This window comes from Lucilia sericata, unplaced genomic scaffold (genome assembly GCF_015586225.1).
Source record: "Lucilia sericata isolate MDLA Ls3-8-SP2 unplaced genomic scaffold, ASM1558622v1 Contig001976F_arrow, whole genome shotgun sequence".
In the NCBI taxonomy this organism is placed as follows: domain Eukaryota; kingdom Metazoa; phylum Arthropoda; class Insecta; order Diptera; family Calliphoridae; genus Lucilia; species Lucilia sericata.
This window is the reverse complement of record NW_023995847.1, coordinates 18288-41594: the sequence shown is the minus strand read 5'-3', so window position 1 is coordinate 41594 and position 23307 is coordinate 18288. Positions and strand designations below refer to the sequence as shown.

The 23307-nt window shown below is 34.8% G+C and overlaps 3 protein-coding genes across 3 annotated transcripts; 2 read left to right on the top strand and 1 right to left on the bottom strand.

Moving 5' to 3' along the window:
• The first annotated feature begins 2195 nt into the window (after nucleotides 1–2195).
• On the top strand, nucleotides 2196–10012 carry LOC119613109. The gene is made up of 2 exons (XM_037969052.1): nucleotides 2196–2573; nucleotides 8340–10012. The coding sequence occupies exon 2, from the start codon at nucleotides 8348–8350 to the stop codon at nucleotides 9047–9049; it is 702 nt and encodes a 233-aa protein (XP_037824980.1). The 5' UTR covers nucleotides 2196–2573; nucleotides 8340–8347; the 3' UTR covers nucleotides 9050–10012.
• LOC119613111 lies at nucleotides 3058–8289 on the top strand. Its single transcript, XM_037969054.1, has 2 exons — nucleotides 3058–3172; nucleotides 3692–8289. Exons 1-2 carry the CDS (start codon nucleotides 3058–3060, stop codon nucleotides 8287–8289), a joined length of 4713 nt encoding a protein of 1570 aa, XP_037824982.1.
• Nucleotides 10013–19704: 9692 nt separating the features above from the next.
• LOC119613110 lies at nucleotides 19705–23028 on the bottom strand. The gene is made up of 3 exons (XM_037969053.1): nucleotides 21217–23028; nucleotides 20891–21069; nucleotides 19705–20263 (listed from the first exon to the last, which is right to left on the bottom strand). Exons 1-3 carry the CDS (start codon nucleotides 23026–23028, stop codon nucleotides 19705–19707), a joined length of 2550 nt encoding a protein of 849 aa, XP_037824981.1.
• Nucleotides 23029–23307: the final 279 nt, after the last annotated feature.

Below are 23307 nucleotides of genomic sequence, written 5' to 3'. Positions count from 1 at the left end.
AAAATTTTTCCCTGAATTCTCAATAAATTCTCAGTATCCTGATTCATATTAATCCAATAAAATAATTCTTGTCTTTGTAATGCCCATATGACTTTCATGTAACTTTTCTAAAATATCTCTCTGCAAACTCTTAGACATAATTATTCTATCATTATAAAATATTAAATTACCATCTATTGTTATATCATTTCTTTTGTTGAAATATTCCTTAATATTATCTGGTGTTTTATCCTTTAATGGCCATCCTTCTAAACAATATTTCCGTATTAAACATAGTCTCTCATCATTCTGAGTAGCCTTTCGTATTTTTTCCATAGTGTCATCCGTTACATTTACAGTGTGTATCATTTCAGTTACGCCTCATGCTCCATATTTCCTGTATCAATATAATTTCTAGAAAAATAATCTGGGGCAACTATACTTTTACCAGGTCTATGTATGACCTCTACATTATATGGAAACATTTTTAACATTAGTCTCTGTAATCTTGAAGATCCTATCTTTTTATACCCTCCACCACTATCAGTGGTAATAGAGGGTATACATATATAAGTTTGTCGTTCCGTGTGTAACACCAAGAAATATTCTTCTAAGACCCCACAAAGTATATATATTCTGGATCCTTATGAAATTCTGAGTCGATTTAGCTATGTCCGTTTATCGGATGCAAATATAATATGAACAGAAATCATACCATTAACGTAGATCTCAGTCGGTCCAAAATTGGTCATAGCTCCCATATAAGGTCCACTTCCGAAAATCACCTAAACGCACATATTTCATTGATGAATAAAGCTATTGTGATAAAATTCGAGTTAAATATGTTTCATATACATACCAATTATTCTACCAAACTTTTTACGCATCGGTCCATTATTGGTCATAGCTCCCATATAAGGTCCACTTCCGAAAATCACTTAAACGCATATATTTCATTGAATTATAAAGCTATCGGGATAAAATTCGACACAAATATGTTTTGTGTACATATAAATCATTCTACCACTTTTTTCCTGGATCGGTCCATTATTGGTCATAGCTCCGATATAAGTCCCACTTCTAAAAATCATTTAAAGGCACATATTTCATTGTCAAATAAAGTTATCTTGGTAAAATTCGACACAAATATGTTTTGTCTTTATATGAATCACTCTACGAAATTTTTTCAGGATAGGCTCCCATAGAGGGTCCACTTACGCAAATCACTTAAACGCATATATTTTTTTGAATAATAAAGCTATCGGGATAAACTTGAATATGTTTTGTGAGCATATAAATCATTCTACCAAATTTTTTCCGGATTGGTCCATATATGGTAATATCTTCTATATAAGGTCCACTTCAAGAAAATCACTTAAACGCACATATTTCATTATCAAATAAAGATATCTTGATTTCTGTAAGGTCATAGCTCCTATACATATTAGAGTTCTGCATCGAATAACTTATCTTGTCGGTCGATAATTGGTCACAACTCCCATGTAAGGACCATTTCCGAAAATTACTCAAATGCACATTGAAAATCAAAGTTATCGGGATAAAATTCGACACAAATGTGTATTTTGTATTTATATATATATTCTACGGAATTTTTTTCCGGATCGGTCCATAAGTTGTCTTAGTTCTCATAAAAATAAAATTCAAAATGAGTATGTTCTGAGTACAGATAAATCATTCTGTTAAAATGTTTTTGAACTGGCCTATTAATATAAATATTTGTGGACCTAATTAAAATTAGTTTGACATATGCATAAATGTTGATACCCTCAATACGGAAACAAAAATTTTGCCAGACTAGTTTTATCCTTAGGAATACTTAGTGCCATAACTGATTCGATTCTCTTTGTATCTTTTTAATATAATATGTCCTAAAAAGCTTACCTCCTGCACTCTGAATTGAATTTTATTTTTGTTAAGTTTTATATTTCTCTTTCTAAAAACATACTCACATTTCTATCATGTTCTTCAATTGTTCTACCAACAACCATGATATCATCTATATATATGTTTACCCCAGGTAAATCTCCAAAAGTTTCAAAATTATATCTTTGAAAAACCTCAGATGCAGTTGTTTGTGTCTATCTAGTACTCATACACTACATCTGTCCTTCGTGTAAAATCCCCCCAATTAAAATACTGTATGGCAACTCCCCACTTCAGTGTGGTGAGTTTGCGTTGCTCAATAAAAAAAGAGCTTGACACATTCATTACTTTTTTGGCTGCTGTAAACTTAAGAGGCACACAAATTAAATAAATTTTAAAAGTTAATAAAAAAAAAGAAGTGAAATAAAAATAACCATAGTTCAGAACAAACAAACAAAAAAAAAACCATATTAAAACCAAATTAAAGCTGAAATTAAAATAAATAAAAGAAAAACCAAAACACTAAAAATAAGGGTTGTTTTTATTGAAGTCTGTGTGTGTGTATGCAGCGATACGTTTGGCCCTGACCTGCCGCAACAAACAAAAACCGCCGGAGACAACTTGCCTGCCAGCATCTAGGAACCAGTTCAGCTCCAAAGAGGTAACTCCAGTTTTGGCCCCAAACATTGGTCCTTCTCCCGACAAGAAAGGTGCGTACATTAATTTTATTAAAGTGCAAAGTGTCTCATACATATAATAGTGGTTCATTATTTTGTGTCTCGGAAAAAGTGAGGTTGTGTAACCCTTTTGAAATTACAACGTGAACATTAAGCTGCCATTTTTATTACGGTCACTTGTATTTGTTGTTTTGTTTTTGGAACCAATATACATTTTTCGTCCATCTTTATTTTCTTAAGATTTTTATTGGAAATCGTGATTTTGGCGCATTTTTAGTAGTTTTTCTCTTTAAACCTTTTATTGGAAACAAGTTTTGTGGTTCTCTTACTCTTGCCTTTTATTGAAAAGTTTTGTGACTCTCTTTAATTCTTTTTTATTGGAAATTTGTGGTTATCATAAATTCTTATTAAAAAGTTTGTTTCTCTTTTAAATTTTTGATTTTGATTGAAAAGTTTTGTGACCCTTTTTACGATTTAAATTTTATATAGTTTCTCTTTCAATAAAGCAAAGTTAAATATGTCGATTTTTGAGAAATACATATTAGCGGCCGATGAAATGATTAGCATAGAGGCTATGTTAAAAGGCGAAGATTTTTCCCATTATACAGATGATGCCTTTGATTTCGAAAAAAGTGAGTTAGATAAGGCATGGGAAAAATACAAGGGCCTATATGATGAATGTTCCGCTGAAACTATAGAGAAAAAGAAAGAGCTTTTAATGGTCCAAACTAAACACCCGCAGATCCGTAAGGCATATGTGCGGTGCATAAACATAATTTCAAAAGCGAGAAAACATATAGATAAAAAGAAGGAAGAAAATGTAGAATCAGCAGTTCCCAATCTTTGTGGTTCCATAACCGTACCTCCTTGTGATACTGGTGTTTTTCATGGGGATTACGTTTCGTGGCCCACATTTAGGGATATGTTTACTGCGATTTACATAAACAATACAAGACTTAGCCCTGTAGAAAAGTTATTTTACTTGTTTAGAAAAACTGATGGTGAGGCAAGGGATATAAATAGAAATGTTGCCCTAACAGCAGAAAATTTTGAGATAGCTTGGAATAATTTAAAAATTCAATATGAAAATAAACGTGTATTAATAAATAGTCAATTGAAAATATTGTTTAATCTGACTCCCTGTAATCAAGAATCAGCATCAGAGATAAAAAGACTCCAAAGAGAAATCAATAATTGTATGGCAATTTTAAAATTGTATAATGTTGATATTGGTTCATGGGATCCGATATTTGTGTTTCAATGCTCTTCGCGCTTATCTGAATGTTCACTGAATCTCTGGGAACAATCGGTTAGAAACAAAACAGAGGTTCCCAAATGGGAAGAATTAAACAATTTTTTAACAGATAGATTTCATGCTCTAGAAAGCGTTTCTGATATTATATCCTTGAATAATACGCATCCCAGTGGTTCCCAATCGGCTCTTAATAGTAACAATAATCACACATCAACTAAAGTCAAACAATTTAAGGCCCATAATACTAAAGTTGAAACAGTTTTTTGCAAATTATGTAAAGAAAATCATAAAATTAGTTCATGCAATAAATTTGTGAACATGGATTATAGAAATCGTGTTTCAACTTTGAAAAAATTTCGTTATTGTTTTAATTGTCTTAACATTGGACATATGTATGGTGATTGTGGTAGTCCAAACGGTTGCTCCAAGTGCAAAAGGAAGCATCATACTTTAATGCATAGGGATTTTGTAAAGAAAAATAATAATAGCCAAAATCAAGGAAATACTAGATTTCAGGGCGAAAGTCAAAATAGTTCTGTCCAACAAATACAGTCCACAAATACAAATCAATTACAGTCCACTAATATCGCAGGTCCGTCTGGTGTTGTTCAGTCACATCACACATCAGTAGCTAAGAAAGTGATGTTGGCTACAGCTTGGGTCAATATAATTAGTTGTGGTTCTTATTACAAAGTTCGAGCACTCATAGATCCTTGTTCGGATGAAAGTTTTGTTTCTCAGAGAATACAAACTGCATTGAAGTTGCCCACTAAGCCAGTTTCAGCGGAAATTACTGGTTTAGGAGGAGAATTAGTAAGCAAATCTTCAAAGATAGCGAACTTTATAATTGTTTCTCTGTTTGATCATAATGTATCTCTAAATATTCAGGCTTTAGTAGTTCCTCGTGTAACAGGGAATGTACCTACACATTCATTTAAGCCACAAAAGAATACAGATTTGCCCAATCTGAATTATGCTGACCCTAAGTTTTATGAAAGTAGCGAAATAGACTTATTGTTAGGAGGAGATTTGTATCCCCTAATTCTTCGTGATGGAGTTCAACATGGAATCTTTGAGTCTTTAGTGGCCCAAGAGACAATTTTTGGCTGGATTGTCACAGGCCCAACTCCAAGTAATGATTCCCCACGTTTTTCAATAACCAATTATATGACAAAAGTTTCCATTGACGATCAGTTAACAAAGTTTTGGGAGTTAGAAGAAGTTTCTCGTAGAAAGATTTTATCAGAAGAGGATAAAAAATGTGAAGAGATCTATCGTTCTACTACCACAAGAAATTCTGAAGGAAGATATATAGTATGTTTGCCCTTTAAAGATACTTTTTCGTCACTTGGCCCAAATCGTCATATTGCTCTTAGTCAATATTTAAGAAATGAAAAGGTTTTAATGCGAAATCCTGAATTTAAGGCTCAATATGATGAGGTCCTAAAAGAATACATAGCTTTGGGACATATGGAAAAAATTACAAATTCTGAAAGTAGCTCAAGTTATTACTTACCTCATCATGGAGTTTTTAAGCCTGACAGTACCACTACAAAGTTAAGAATTGTTTTTAACGCTTCAAGTGCTTCTTCTAATGGTAACAGTCTTAACGATTTGCTGTTTGTAGGCCCTATATTACAAGCTGATTTAGTAGCCCTAATTCTAAAATGGCGTTTCTTTCAGTTTGTCTTCAATGCAGATATATCTAAAATGTATCGACAAATTTTACTTAAATCTGAACATAGACAGTATCAGAAGATAGTTTTTCGTAGTTCTGGGGAAAATAAAATCGAAGATTATCAATTGAACACCGTCACTTTTGGCGTTAATTGTGCCCCATTTTTGGCCCTAAGAACGCTTTTACAGTTAGCTGACGATGAAGAACGATGTTTTCCGCTAGGCTCTAGAATTCTTCGCGAGTCAATGTATGTTGATGATGCTCTTGTTGGAGCTCATTCGATCCCTGATGCTTTGGAGGCACGAGACCAATTAATTGGTATATTGGGTACAGCTGGGTTTGAGTTGAGAAAATGGGCCTCAAACTCTAAACAAATTTTAAAAAATTTGCCCCAAGAGCATCTTCTTAACTCTTCTTTTTTGTCGCTCGATGATAAAAGTAATGCTAAAACACTCGGTGTCCGTTGGAATGCGGCAGAAGATTACTTTTATTTTACAACTGAGAAGATTAAGTTCAAAACAGCTTATACAAAAAGGGAAGTACTCTCAATTATAGCAAGGCTATTTGATCCAGCAGGTTGGTTGGCCCCAGTGATTATAACAGCAAAGATTTTGATGCAGCAAATGTGGCTTGATATAATAGACTGGGACGAACATATAAAACCTGTGGCTCTGCAAAAATGGAAGACATTCATTTCTAATTATAATGAGATTGATACAATTAAACTTGATCGTTGGGTTCAATATACGCCTAGTTCTTATATTGAATTTCATGGCTTTTGTGACTCTTCTGAGTTAGCTTACGCAGCTACACTATATATACGTATTGTGAATGGTGATAAAGTTTATGTAAATCTACTAATTGGCAAAACAAAAGTGGCTCCAGTTAAAAGGCCATCTTTGCCGCGTTTAGAGTTGTGTGGCGCAGTTCTTTTAGCCAATTTAGTAAACAGCGTAATCCCCAATTTCAAATTGCATACGTATAACTTATATTTGTGGTCCGATTCGACAATAGTTCTTGCTTGGTTACGAAAACCGCCATGTAATTGGAAAACCTTTGTGGCAAATAGGGTAGCAACAATATTAGAAAAAGTAGGAAACAAAAATTGGTTTCACGTAGCTTCTAATCACAATCCTGCCGATCTAGCAACCCGGGGGCTGATACCTTCGGATTTAAGAGAAAACAAACTTTGGTGGCATGGTCCTGATTGGCTCAGATTAAACAAATCGTCGTGGCCCGAAGGTCCATTAGAATTCGAAACAGTAGAAGAATCGAAACAAGTCCAAGTTAATATTGCTAGATCCGCTGAACGAGAAGATATACTGGACCGTTTCTCAAGTTTGCCCAGAGCATATCATGTTATTGCTTATATATTTAGATTTTTTAATCTTGCGAGCAAAAGCAGACGTAAAAGCTGTAATTACGAAACTGTTAGAATTTCGGCTCAAGAACTTGTATTTGTACGAAATCGGCTATTTTTTCTCTCTCAACAGTCGCACTTTTCTAATGAGTTTAGTTGTCTGTCATCGAAAAAGAAAATTGACTCTCGTAGTCCTTTATTAACGCTTACGCCTTTCTTAGACAAAAATGGTATTATACGTGCTAATGGTCGTCTTGGCTCTACAAAATGTTTGTCATACAATGAACGACATCCCGTAATACTTGCATATACTAGTAGATTAGCACGACTTTACGTTGAGTTTGTCCACAATATGGTCTTACATGGAGGCCCTCGTTTAGTCCTAAATGTCGTACGTCAGGAGTGTTGGATTATAAAGGCTAAAAATCTAATAAAAACGGTCATCCACAACTGTAAAATCTGCGTTATACATAGAAAAAAGCTTCAAAATCAGATCATGGCAGTGCTACCTGAAGAAAGAACTACTTTAAGTCGCCCTTTTACTAACACAGGTGTTGATTTTGCCGGCCCATTTGAAATCAAAAGTTTCACTGGTCGATATTGCCGTATCACTAAAGGCTACGTGTGTCTATTTGTTTGTTTCTCTACTAAGGCGATTCACATTGAGGCCGTTAGCGATTTGTCCACTCCTGCATTTCTAGCAGCTTTGGCTCGATTTGTTGCTCGTCGTGGTTGCCCTAGTCGCATTTTCTCTGATAATGGAAGAAATTTTGTTGGCGCTGCAAGAGAACTTGAAAATAACTTCGAAAAACATATAAAAGAATTACGTGATTCGGCAGTAGAAAAATATGGTCATCAACATCTTGAGTGGCACTTTATTCCTGCAGCAGCTCCTCATATGGGAGGACTGTGGGAGGCAGGGGTCAAAAGTCTAAAAATGCACTTTAAAAAGACGGCTGGACAAATGAAATATACGTTTGAAGAGTTTTCGACACTTTTGGCAAAGATAGAAGCGTGTCTCAATTCGCGTCCTCTTGGCCCTATGTCTAACAGCGTCGATGATTTGTCCTCTCTCACTCCAGGTCATTTTCTAATAGGCTCTGCTATTCTTACTCCAGCTGAACCCGAAGAACTTAGCTCGGCAAATAGTATTGTAAATCGTTGGCGCAAAATCAAAGCATTGCAGCAAGAAATATGTCACCGCTGGAAAGAAGAGTACCTTAAGGAGTTGCATAAACGTAACAAATGGAAGTGTCCCCAAATAGACCTGAAAGAAAATGACCTCGTTGTTCTTAAAAGTGAACCTTGTTGTCCAACTGAATGGCGCTTAGGTCGTATAGTAAAAGTTTATCATGGTTCAGACGGTAAAGTTCGAGTGGCTGATCTTAAAACTCAAAATGGCATCATCACTCGACCGATACACAAATTAGTTTTACTCCCTAATTGCACTGATTAATAATTCATTATCACCTTTTCCATAATAACGTTGCTCAATTAAACTTCCAGGTCAAGATATGGATTTCAATACAGATTTTTGTTGCCCACTTTGTAACAGACCTCACGCCATCCGCCAATGCTCTCGATTCATTGTGATGCCCGTGGAGCTTAAGCTTCGAGTCGTGGCCCAGTATTTACTATGCTACAACTGCTTGGCCCAGTCGCATAGTCGTGCAGAATGTAAAAGTATAGACCGGTGCCGTCGCTGTATGCAGGACCACAATACGTTGCTGCACCCTTTGCCAGAAGGTCGAATTTGGTTTCCCATGACAGCGACGGTACGCGTGGTTACCCGTAATCCTATAGACGTTTTTATCAAAGCTCTCATTGATCCGACTGCAGCCAGGTCCTCCATTTTGAAAAGTGAAGCCAATGAGTTGGGATTTCGAGTTTTTCAGGGACGTGTTACCATCACAGTATACCACAGTCGCGAGGAGAAACGGCGCATATCTGTTGAATGCGTTGTAGATAGCAAGTGCTATGGCCTAAGCCCTATTGTTAACTTAGAAAGACCAGATAGATATCCACGACCAATAGCTGTAGATCGCGCCAACGCCGACGTTCATTGGAATATCAGTAGCCCTTATATGCTGATTCTAGGAGCTGATGTCATGAGTAAAGTCCTGATTGGACCTGCAACTAGACGTCAAGGACAATTATATGCACAGAACACAATTTTCGGCGTAGCGTATTTTGGTGAAGGTGTCAAAGGGACTTAAAGCATATATTTTGCTATAATTTGTTGCCCTTAAAAGGCGTTTAAGTATTACTTATGTTTTTATATTTTGCTATGATAAACATTTATGTTAATGTATATATTGAATTGCATTCAGCTAAACAAAATGTATCTCATTTATTTTTTTTTTATATTAATCATTCGAATTGATATCATAATTTACCATATGTATCTATAAAGTAGTTTTTTTTTTCTCTTTCTTTGTATATAATTAAAAGTAATGAATTAAAAAAAATGCTTTAATTTTGTAGCTCTTTATAAAAGAAATGAAACTATTGTAAATTTATCTTAATCTTATTTTATATTATAATAATGTATTTTGCACTGCCGTTGCAAGGTGGGCGGTATGTTTGTGTCTATCTAGTACTCATACACTACATCTGTCCTTCGTGTAAAATCCCCCCAATTAAAATACTGTATGGCAACTCCCCACTTCAGTGTGGTGAGTTTGCGTTGCTCAATAAAAAAAAGAGCTTGACACATTCATTACTTTTTTGGCTGCTGTAAACTTAAGAGGCACACAAATTAAATAAATTTTAAAAGTTAATAAAAAAAAAGAAGTGAAATAAAAATAACCATAGTTCAGAACAAACAAACAAAAAAAAAACCATATTAAAACCAAATTAAAGCTGAAATTAAAATAAATAAAAGAAAAACCAAAACACTAAAAATAAGGGTTGTTTTTATTGAAGTCTGTGTGTGTGTATGCAGCGATACGTTTGGCCCTGACCTGCCGCAACAAACAAAAACCGCCGGAGACAACTTGCCTGCCAGCATCTAGGAACCAGTTCAGCTCCAAAGAGGTAACTCCAGTTTTGGCCCCAAACAGCAGTTACTAACCCAAAAGGTAATCTTTTGAATTTATAGCATCCGAAAGGTGTACTAAAAGCTACTTAATTACCAGATTTATTAGTTAAAGGTACACGCCGAAATTCATCTTTTAAATCAAACACTGAGAAGTATACATATTCAACTAAACTGGTACTAATTTCTTCAAATGTTGGAATTAATTTATTAAGTTCTTTTTATACCCTACACCACTATAGTGGGGAGGGTATTATGCGTTTGTGCTGATGTTTGTAACACCCAAAAATATTGGTCCTACACCCACCTTAAAGTATACCAATCGGCTCAGAATCACTTACTGAGTCGATTAAGCTATGTCCGTCTGTCCGTCCGTCCGTCTGTGTGTCCATGTAAACCTTGTGCGCACTCTACAGGTCGCAATTTTTGAGATAATTTGATGAAATTTTGAACATGCACTTCTCTTGATCCAAGGACGAACGCTATTGAAAATGGTTGAAATCGGTCCATTATTTCACCTAGCCCCCATACAACCGGACCCCCCGAATAGGGCTTTTGACCTCATAATTATGTTAAATGAACTGCTATCTCTACAAAAATTTGAAAAATTTAGTTTTATATATGTCTTAATAATTCTAGTAATTTTCGTAAAGATCGGGCATTATTTGACCCTAGCCCCCATACAAAGTCCCCCTCAGAAAATAACTCGAATGTTCACAATTCACTTATAAATACTAGTATCACGATGAAATTTGGCACAAATGAGTTTTATATAAACATAATTCCCAACAATAAATTTTATAGGGATCGGACCACGTTTTACCCTAGCCCCCATATAAGCGGACCTTCCGCTTTGGGCCTTTTAGCTATAACTTTGTCAAATATACTACTCTCTCCCCAAAAATCGGCACAACTAAGTTTGATATAATTATTAATAACACTGTCGATTTTTATAATGATCGGGCATTATTTGACCCTATCCCCATACAAAATCCCCTTCAGAAAATTACTTGAATGTCCACAATTCACTTATAAACACTAGTATCACGATGAAATTTGCCACAAATAGATTTTATATAAACATTTTATATAAAATTTTATAAGGATCGGACCAATTTTTGCCCTAGCCCCCATACAACCGGACCTACCGATTTGGGCCTTTTAGCTCATAACTACTATAAATATACTACTATCTTCCCAAAAATCGGCACAACTAAGTTTGATATGTAATTATAAATAACACTGTCATTTTTCGCCATGATCGTAAATAAAAAGTAGCCTATTGCCAAACATACAGGAATGTGCTGTGAAAATTTGAAGAAAATCGGTTTAGCCATTTAGTAGTCTATAACGTTCAAACATACAAACATATAAACATACAAACAAACACACATTCATTTTTATATATCTATGTATATAGATAATTCCCAATAATACATTTTATAAGGATCGTCTCAATTTCTGCCTTAGCCTCCATACATCTGGACCTTCCGATTTCGGCCGTTTATCTTTTAACTACGACTAATATACTACAATCTATCCAAAAGTCGGAACAATGTGGTGATGTTTGTAACACTCAAAAATATTTGTCCTTATTAAACTATGTCCGTCTTTGTGACCGTGTAATTTTGAATATAATTTGTTAAAATGGGTCACATACTATTCTCTTGATCCACTGACGATGGCTGTTGAACATGATTGAAATCGGTCTTTTATTTCTCCTAGTCAGCATACAACCGAACATGAACAGACATTATTTGGAACCTAAATAAGATTAACAGAAAAGCTTCATTATTGAAATTAATCACATTTAATATTCGCAATTGGTGTAGGGTATCATATGGTCGGCCACGCCCGACTATAATTTCTTACTTGTCTTACGAATTACAAAATTAATAACCCATGCCTGGGGTTTATCAGTTTTTATACCCTCCACCACCATCAGTGGTGATAGAGGGTATATATAAGTTTGTCATTCCGTGTGTAACACCAAGAAATATTCATCTGAGACCCAACAAAGTATATATATATTCTGGGTCCTTATCAAATTCTGAGTCGATTTAGCTATGTCCTTCTGTCTGTCTGTTTGCTTAAAACATGCTCACGTTTAAACTAAGCTAAATAAATAAACCAAATTCACCAAAAAATATTCACTGTTGTCCTAAGCAGTTTGGTATTGAAAATCAGCAAAATCGGTTCACAACGTTAAAAGTTATGAGTGAAAATTTCAGACTACCTCGAACACATACAGCTTTTTCGTAACCCTCGTTTTCTCAGAAACTACAAAAGATAATTCTATGAATTTTGTTCCACATAATTTTTTTTATCCAGGGATAAATTATGTTGAAAATCAAAATAATCGATTCGCCCATATTTCATTGTCAAATAAAGTTATCTTGATAAAATTCGACAAAAATATGATTTGTCTTTATATGAATCACTCTACGAAATTTTTTCCTGAGAGGCTCCCATATAAGGTCCACTTACGAAAATCACTTAAACGCATATATTTCTTTGCACATATTTCATTTATTGATAAATCTATTGGAGTAAAATTAAACTAGATTTTTTTTGCATATAAATCATTATAAATTACTTAAATGCACATTGACAATCAAAGTTATTGGGATAAAATTCGACATAAATGTGTATTTTTATACCCTTCACTTTCGTGAGAAGGGTATACATAAGTTTGTCATTCCGTTTGTAATTTCCAAGATATAATTTTCCGACCCTATAAAGTATATATATTCTGAATCGTTATAGATAGCGGAGTCGATTAAGCCATGTCCGTCTGTCTGTCTGTTGAAATCAGTTTTCTGAAGACCCCAGATATCTTCGGGATCCAAATCTTCAAAAGTTATATAAGACATCCTTTCGAGAAGTTTCCTGTTTAAAATCAGCAAAATCCGTCCATAAACAACGGATATATAAGCAAAAATCCGAGACAACCTCTGAAAATTTCATAAAAAATAAGCAACAACAACACTGCTTATTCATTGCGTTGTGTATTTTGTTTTTGTATTTTTGATTATTTCGTTTCGTATGTTTGAATGGCTGTGTGTTTCATTCCCATGTGTATGTTGTTTTTGTTTCTTGGTGTATTCAGTTTCGTATGTTTGGATGTCTGTGTGTTTCATTGTCTTGTGTATATTGTTTTTGTTTCTTGGTGTATTCATTTTCGTATGTTTGATGTCTGTTGGTTTTATTGCGTTGTGTATTTTGTTTTTGTTTTTTTTGTGTATTTCGTTTAGTACGTTTAATGTCAGTTGGTTTTACTGCCTTGTGTGTTTTGTTTTTGTATGTTTATATCGTTTAGCGTTGTTGTTGTTTATTTGGTTTTGCTATTGCTATATTAATAAAATAGTCGGGAAAATAAAATTAATTTAAATTTTATAAAATTGATATTTTTTACACTATGGTGAAGGGTATATGAGATTCGTCACAGCCGAATATAGCACTCTTACTTGTTTGTATATACAGCTGTGTTCAAAAAAATAGGAGTGAAACTAAACAAGTTAGAGTGCTATATTCGGCTATGCCGAATCTTAAATACCCTCCACCAGCAAGCTACTTTTTATTAAAACCCATTTAACTATCTAATCTTTAGAAAACTTGGCAAAATTTTTGTTTCCGTATTGAGGGTATTAACATTTATGCATATGTCAAACTAATTTTAATTAGGTCCACAAATATTTATATTAATAGGCCAGTTCAAAAACATTTTAACAGAATGATTTATCTGTACTCAGAACACATGGACCGATCCGGAAAAAAATTCCGTAGAATATATATATAAATACAAAATACACATTTGTGTCGAATTTTATCCCGATAACTTTGATTTTCAATGTGCATTTGAGTAATTTTCGGAAATGGTCCTTACATGGGAGTTGTGACCAATTATCGACCGACAAGATAAGTTATTCGATGCAGAACTCTAATATGTATAGGAGCTATGACCTTACAGAAATCAAGATATCTTTATTTGATAATGAAATATGTGCGTTTAAGTGATTTTCTTGAAGTGGACCTTATATAGAAGATATTACCATATATGGACCACAAAACATGGCTCACAAAATATATTCAAGTTTATCCCGATAGCTTTATTATTCAAAAAAATATATGCGTTTAAGTGATTTTCGTAAGTGGACCCTCTATGGGAGCCTATCCTGAAAAAAATTCATAGAGTGATTCATATAAAGACAAAACATATTTGTGTCGAATTTTACCAAGATAACTTTATTTGACAATGAAATATGTGCCTTTAAATGATTTTTAGAAGTGGGACTTATATCGGAGCTATGACCAATAATGGACCGATCCAGGAAAAAAGTGGTAGAATGATTTATATGTACACAAAACATATTTGTGTCGAATTTTATCCTTATAGCTTTAGAATTTAATGAAATATATGCGTTTAAGTGATTTTCGGAAGTGGACCTTATATTGGAGCTATGACCAATTATGAGCCTATCCGGAAAAAATTTCGTAGAGTGACTCATATAAAGACAAAATATATTTGTGTCTAATTTTATCAAGATAGCTTTATTTGATAATGAGATATGTGCTTTTAAGCGATATTCGGAAGTGGGCCTTATATGGGAGCTATGACCAAAAATGGACCGATCCGGAAAAAATTTGTTAGAATGATTTGTTTGTATACAGAACATATTTGTGTCGAATTTTATCCGGAAGAAATTTCGTAGGGTGATTCATATTTCGACTAAACATTTTTGTGTCGAATTTTATCAAGATAGCTTTATTTGACAATGAAATATGAGCTTTTAAATGATTTTCGGAAGTGGGCCTTATATGGGAGCTATGACCAATAATGGACCGATCCGTAAAAAAATTGGTAGAATGATTGGTATGTATATGAAACATATTTAACTCCAATTTTATCACAATAGCTTTATTCATCAATGAAATATGTGCGTTTAGGTGATTTTCGGAAGTGGACCTTATATGGGAGCTATGACCAATTTTGGACCGAGTGAGATCTACGTATGATTTCTGTTCATATTATATTTGCATGTACAAAATTTTGTGTTGATACCGATATATTTGAGGGAGTTATTAACGATAAACTAATATCCGGGAATATATACCTTTGTATGGGGGCTATGGGAAATATTGGATCGATTGTAAAGATTTGGAACACAATTGATCACTGCCCTGAAAAAATAATGTGTGAAAAAATTCATCGAAATATCTTTGGTAGTTTCTGAGAAAACTTCAAAACCATTAGAAAAAAAACGTTATTTTTTTTCGAGGTAGTCTGAAATTTTTACTCATAACTTTTTACGTTGTGATCCGATTTTTGGTTGATTTTCTTTGCTTAGTTTTAACGTGAGCGTGTTTTTCACAAACAGACAGACAGACAGACGGACATAGCTAAATCGACTCAGAATTTCATAAGGATCCAGAATATATATACTTTGTTGGGTCTTAGAAGAATATTTCTTGGTGTTACACACGGAACGACAAACTTTTATATACCCTTTATCACCACTGATGGTGGTGGAGGGTATAAAAATAATTGTGCTGCTTAATTTTAAAAAGAAACATTTACAGAAATCCAATATTTTTTCACGATATTTGTTTGTTAAGTGTTTAAAATACAAAACGAATGAAATATTTTATATAGGTTCATTAGTTTTTTTGGTATTCACGTTCAAAAAAATAGGAGTACCGAATATTATATAACCTAAGTTAGATTAATTTCCATTATTCGTAGTAAATATTAAAAATGTAATATAAAACTGTTATATTTACATGATTTTAAGTAATTTTAAGCTCAGTTCACAATTACGTCATTTAAAATCCTGAAATAAAATGTCAGAATTGACAAAAATGAAATCTGTTCAAATATCTTGAAAATTATGAGAATATCGCTAAAAAATATGAAAAATCTCATGGTAATTTCATTAAAAGATTGTTTGAATACCTTAGGAAGTCAAATGTTTTAAAATTTCTCATAAAAAATAAACATTTTATTCAAATATGATAAGCGCTTCCCATAAGCGCTTATAATTATACCCTACACCACTATAGTGGGGAGGGTATTATGCGTTTGTGCTGATGTTTGTAACACCCAAAAATATTGGTCCTACACCCACCTTACCAATCGGCTCAGAATCACTTACTGAGTCGATTAAGCTATGTCCGTCTGTCCGTCCGTCCGTCTGTGTGTCCATGTAAACCTTGTGCGCACTCTACAGGTCGCAATTTTTGAGATAATTTGATGAAATTTTGAACATGCACTTCTCTTGATCCAAGGACGAACGCTATTGAAAATGGTTGAAATCGGTCCATTATTTCACCTAGCCCCCATACAACCGGACCCCCCGAATAGGGCTTTTGACCTCATAATTATGTTAAATGAACTGCTATCTCTACAAAAATTTGAAAAATTTAGTTTTATATATGTCTTAATAATTCTAGTAATTTTCGTAAAGATCGGGCATTATTTGACCCTAGCCCCCATACAAAGTCCCCCTCAGAAAATAACTCGAATGTTCACAATTCACTTATAAATACTAGTATCACGATGAAATTTGGCACAAATGAGTTTTATATAAACATAATTCCCAACAATAAATTTTATAGGGATCGGACCACGTTTTACCCTAGCCCCCATATAAGCGGACCTTCCGCTTTGGGCCTTTTAGCTATAACTTTGTCAAATATACTACTCTCTCCCCAAAAATCGGCACAACTAAGTTTGATATAATTATTAATAACACTGTCGATTTTTATAATGATCGGGCATTATTTGACCCTATCCCCCATACAAAATCCCCTTCAGAAAATTACTTGAATGTCCACAATTCACTTATAAACACTAGTATCACGATGAAATTTGCCACAAATAGATTTTATATAAACATTTTATATAAAATTTTATAAGGATCGGACCAATTTTTGCCCTAGCCCCCATACAACCGGACCTACCGATTTGGGCCTTTTAGCTCATAACTACTATAAATATACTACTATCTTCCCAAAAATCGGCACAACTAAGTTTGATATGTAATTATAAATAACACTGTCATTTTTCGCCATGATCGTAAATAAAAAGTAGCCTATTGCCAAACATACAGGAATGTGCTGTGAAAATTTGAAGAAAATCGGTTTAGCCATTTAGTAGTCTATAACGTTCAAACATACAAACATATAAACATACAAACAAACACACATTCATTTTTATATATCTATGTATATAGATAATTCCCAATAATACATTTTATAAGGATCGTCTCAATTTCTGCCTTAGCCTCCATACATCTGGACCTTCCGATTTCGGCCGTTTATCTTTTAACTACGACTAATATACTACAATCTATCCAAAAGTCGGAACAATGTGGTGATGTTTGTAACACTCAAAAATATTTGTCCTTATTAAACTATGTCCGTCTTTGTGACCGTGTAATTTTGAATATAATTTGTTAAAATGGGTCACATACTATTCTCTTGATCCACTGACGATGGCTGTTGAACATGATTGAAATCGGTCTTTTATTTCTCCTAGTCAGCATACAACCGAACATGAACAGACATTATTTGGAACCTAAATAAGATTAACAGAAAAGCTTCATTATTGAAATTAATCACATTTAATATTCGCAATTGGTGTAGGGTATCATATGGTCGACCACGCCCGACTATAATTTCTTACTTGTTTTTTTATTGATTTTGTCATTCCGTTTGTAACACATAGAAATATTGGTCATAGACCCACAAAAGTATATATATTCTAAGACGATCTAGCCATGTCTGTCCGTCCGTCCGTCCGTTTGTCTGTCTGTCTGTTGAAAGCACGATAGAGTCCGAATGGAAAGAGCTAGAGGGTTGAAATTTCACATAAATATTTCTTATAAGTAAGGTTTGTTTGGTATTGAAAATGGGCAATATCGGTCCACGTTTTCGGATAGCCCCCATACAAGTGGCCCCTCGAAAAGCAGCTTTAACAGCCATAACATGTTTAAAAATAAGAATATAGCGATGAAATTCGACATAAGTAAGTTTCTTATGATCCAAAATCAATATGCGAAATTTTATGAGGATCGGTCCATAATTGACCCTACCCCCATATAAGGTCCCCTTCAGAAAATGACTAACACTCATTACTGGCTTAAAAATACTAGTATATAGATGAAATTCGACATAAGTAAGTTTCATACGAGTCAAAATCTATCTAAAAAATTTTATGAGGATCGGTCCATGATTGACCCTACCCCCCATATAAGGTCCCCTTCAGAAAATGACTGCAACGCTCATTAACGGTTTAAAAATACGAGTGTAGCGATGAAATTCGACACAAATAAATTTAATACGAACCAAATTCTATCTACCAAATTTTATGATGATCGACCCATAATTGACCCTGCCCCCCTATATTCAGAAAATTACTTTAACGCTTATAACTGGCCTAAATATACGAGTATATAGATTAAATTCGACATAAGTAAGTTTCATTCGAGTCAAACGAGGTTTTTGAAAACATTTAATTTCAGACCATAAAGCATGTAGTGAAACCAATAAAGTTTGCCAAGTAAAGCATTTAGAGGTGGTTTCATACATGGATGAATTTTTAATGCATGAATACGACAACAAATTACATTTTTAAATCTAAATGAATTCAGAAAATATATTGGAAGTCAATTAATCGAAAAATATTAAGCTCTAACCAACTTTCAAAGAACTCGCATAATAGGAATGATTCATGATGGGTCTTGACAAAAATGGTATGGTCTAATAAATTGTAAAATGGTATCGAAGACCAAATGTTATAGGTAAACATATTACCCCAAGATATGTTCTCATATTGCCAATAAACAAATTTGATAAAGTGGCGGTGTTGTCGTTCATAGGAAGTAGGCCATTACATGGTTGTCGACTTACTGATTCTAAAGCAAAACGTTAAAAGACCTTGCATATAACGTCTTTTAAGGTTTTCTGAATAAATAACTGCATATTTGTGGATAATCGGCCACGACAAGTGTCATCAAGTCCCTCAAAACAGTTGTCGGAAAGACATTAAGTTCCGGAAGCTCATATAACCAAATTCTATATAAAATCTTGACAAAAATAACTGGTATTGTACTGCTACACATTAATTAATAATATTTTAGATGAAACTCCCTTCGTTTTTATTTTTATTTTAAAAATATTTGAACTTAAGTCGAATACTCCTATTGTACGATGAAGAGCTTTTTCTTCACCGGCAACGATATAGAGCAATTCGGTCTACTTTGAATTGTTGTCTATAGGTTGCTGAAATGTTCGATGGGCAGTGATTAATTAACAAACACAAAAGAACTACCGTGGTACCGAGACAAGAATAAAAGATGATGTTGTTCGATTGAATTCAACTATGACAATGATTTATTTATTTAAAAATTCTTTTCTTAAGCCTAACAATTGATCATGTAAATAAGGGCTACACTGTTGTTATTGTAATATTATTTGTTTCTCACTTCCAATGTACCAACTCAACTTGTTTATTTATATTCAAAATATGCAAAAACAAAATACATGCAATAAGTCTCCAAAATAAGAAATTGCATTTTTAAGAGCAACAACAATATGCTTATAATAAGAATTGGAGTGAGAAACAAATAATAAAAACTAACGGGTCATTACCAAAAATATGTACAGTGGTTAGTATGAACAAAAAATAATGACAAATTACAGTGGCAACAGTGAGCCAAAAATATGAATAAATTTAAATACAATAAAAAATGGAAAATTTAAACAAAACAAAATAATAATGTTAGTAATTATTATACGGTGACCTAACATTCCGGCCCCATTGAAAGGACACTTTCAAGAAGATAGAAGAGCCAGTCTGTGGATAGGGCGACGTATAACTCCTTTTGTAGTTTTGATGTCGACAACTCGAACACGATCATCTCTTCCACGAACAATGTTGATGATTTTACCCATGAGCCAACGCTGCGGGGGTAAATTATCTTCTTTGATGATGACTAGGGAACCAGGGGTAATATTAGAGTTGGTGCTAGTCCATTTGTTGCGAGTCTGGAGCTCATTTATATAATCATGGGACCACTTTTTCCAGAATTGTTGCTTGATGGCGCTTATTCGGGCCCAATATTCAAGTTTGTTAATCTCATTTGTAGGGACATCACGTTCTGGCAAACTACGGAGGGGAGCGCCTATCAAGAAGTGTCCTGGTGTAAGAGCTTCAAAATCACTGGGATCTGAGGATAGAGGCGAAATGGGCCTCGAGTTTAAAACTGCCTCTATCTCAATCATAGCCGTTGCGAGTTCTTCGTAGGTGAGCCTTGTGTTGTCCAGGGTTCTGGTTAAGTGACCTTTGGCCGATTTGACGGCCGCCTCCCACAATCCGCCAAAATGTGGTGCCCTAGGGGGAATAAATCGAAAATTAATAAATTGATTCGAGCAATAATTTGTAATAAAATTTGAATTTTTTGGCTCAAAAAGGAACGACTTTAATTGAGCCAACTTAGAGTTTGCACCAACGAAATTTGTTGCATTATCACAGAATATATCTGTGGGCAGACCTCTACGACCAATCATCCGTTTTAGGGCAGCAATGAAGGCATCTGTTGACAGGTCGGATACCACTTCAATATGGACAGCTTTGGTAGCGAGACAAACAAATATAGCGATGTATGTCTTGTAGGGGACCTTTCCTCTAATTCTTAGGTAGGTGTTGACTGGACCACAAAAATCGACAGCACACCTTGCGAAGGGCCTTGACGGGTTGAGTCGTTCCACAGGCAAATTTCCCATCATTTGTTGCAACAACTTTGGGCGATAGCGAATGCATTGAGGGCACGAATTTACAATGCTGCGACACAAATTCCTGGAGTTGATGATCCAAAATTGTTGGCGAATCAATGACATTAGAGCCTTGGGTCCAGCGTGGTAGTTACTGATGTGCAGATGACGTACGTAACAGTAGACGAAATGGCATTTGCTGGGCAAGATTATGGGGTGTTTTTGGCCTTCAGAAATTGCCGCGTACTCCAAGCGTCCGCCGACCTTGAGCAAGTTGAAACCATTTGACGAATCTAGGAAGGGGTTCAGACACTTTAGAGCACCTTGGGGATCTTTCTTCTTTAGAGCTCGAGTTATGTCATCTTGAAAATGTAGTTTCTGGATGTTGAAAACGATACAAAGTTTAGCATTTTCTATTTCTTGGGGCTGCAAAGAGTCAGAATTGGAAATATTAGTTTTTGTTTTTTGAGCAAAACGAAACATCCAGGCAATAATACGAATGATTTTTAAGTACGAGCTATATTTTCCAACAGAATCGAGGATGTAGTTAGATTTTGTTTCAAGATGAAGTACGGTTTTCCGTTTTTCTTTGTCGAATACTTGCTGATTTTCTTCGGAGAGTTTATCAGTTTTAGTAGGGGGCCACTGAACAGGATCGAGAGCGAGAAATGCTGGTCCGTTGAACCAGATGGATGAGGCGAGTTCCTGCACAGTTGAACCACGAGAAACGATGTCAGCAGGGTTGAACTGGGTTGGGACATGTCGCCAAACGCAGCCATTAGTTAGATCTTGAATTTCTGATACCCTATTGCCAACAAAAACTGACAAAGTAGATGAATGTTGCTTTAGCCAGTGAAGAACTAGTTGCGAATCTGTCCACAGAACGACTTCCAGATTTGGTATTGCGAAAAGATTTTTGATTTTGGAATACAATTTTGCTAGAAGTTGTGCGCCACATAACTCAAGTTTGGGTAACGATTTTCGCTTTGTAGGAGCAACTCTAGATTTGGCAGTAAAGAGCCGAACAACAACATTTCCTGAAGAAGTTTTAACACGAAAGTAAAAACAACAACCATAAGCACGAATTGATGAGTCACAAAAGCCATGAAGTTGAACTGATTTAGAATCAGGAGCGAGACAAAAACGAGGAATTTTAAGTGAAGGTAATAGTTTGAGATCAGAGACGAAAGATTTCCAAGCCGAGTGTATTTCTTGAGGTACAGACTCATCCCAGCCAATTTTTAGAATCCACAACTCTTGCATGATGATTTTAGCTTTTATTATGAGAGGGGATAAAAGTCCTAGGGGATCGAAAAGCGCTGACGAGAGCGACAAAATTGTACGTTTGGTTATTTTTTCATCAATTTGGACTTTAGGCGAAAACAAAAATAAGAAAACATCTTTTTGTTGGTCCCAAGAGATACCAAGAGCGCTAGTTACTGCAGAATCTTCAATATTAAGGTCTTTGACAGTTTTGTCGTCCTGAAAATCTCTATGATTAGAGTGCCACTTATCTAATTGAAACGAACCACGAATTAGAATTTCATTAACCTCCTGCTTCATACGAGACAATTCTTCAAGCGTATCTGAGCCACAAAGAAAATCATCAACGTAAAATGATGACTTAATGGTTTTTGCACCAAGTTCGAATTGGTCCATGTATTGGTCTGCGAGATAGTGAAGGCTTTTGATGGCAAGGTAGGGCGCAGCTGACATTCCATAGGTGACTGTATTTAGGTGATATGTTCGAATTTCTTCCTCTTCTGAATTTCTCCACAAAATATATTGGAATTTTCTATCTTGGGAGTCAATAAGGACTTGTCGATACATTTTTACTATATCGGCAGTAAGAGCGAAGCGATGAAGACGGAACCGAAGTAAAATTTTATACAGCTCATCTTGAATTGTTGGGCCAACCATAAGAAGATCATTGAGAGACTTCTGGGACGATGATGGACACGAGGCATCGAAAACAACTCTTAACTTTGTGGAAGTGCTACTTGGTTTGAAAACGCAATGGTGAGGGATGAAATAATGAGGCTCGTGTAGACGAGGGCTACGAACTAGACTCATATGTCCAAAATCTTCATACTCCTTCATAAAAGCAACATATTGTGATTTAAGATTGCTGTCACGAGCAAATCGTCTCTCTTGAGATACAAATCTTTTAAGAGCCATATTTCGAGAAAGACCTAAAGCGTCAGGAGATTCCTTGAAGGGCAATTTAACAACAATCCTACCAGAAGATTCACGATGAACAGTATCATTGAAAAATGTTTCACATTCAGATTGTTCTGGTGTCAAATCATTTGAGCCAGATTGAACTTCATCGATTTCCCACAAGCGCTGTAATTTAAGATCAATATCTTCTTCTATCGAGAGCATACAAGAAGAGCCACAAATATTGGGTTGTTTTGATACATAACGACCTGCTACAATCCATCCGAAAAGTGTTTTGTGTAATTTAGGCAAATTTAGGGCCAAGTTTTATTTGACCAACTGCTAAAATGTCGAAAAACGTTTCAGTACCAATAAGTAAATCAATTCGTTTTGATTTGAAGAAGTTTTCATCCGCAAGTTCAGTATTTGGGAGCAAATTCCAGGATGAGACATCTAATTCATTATCAGGTTGATATGAAATATGAGGTGTGACACAAAATGAGA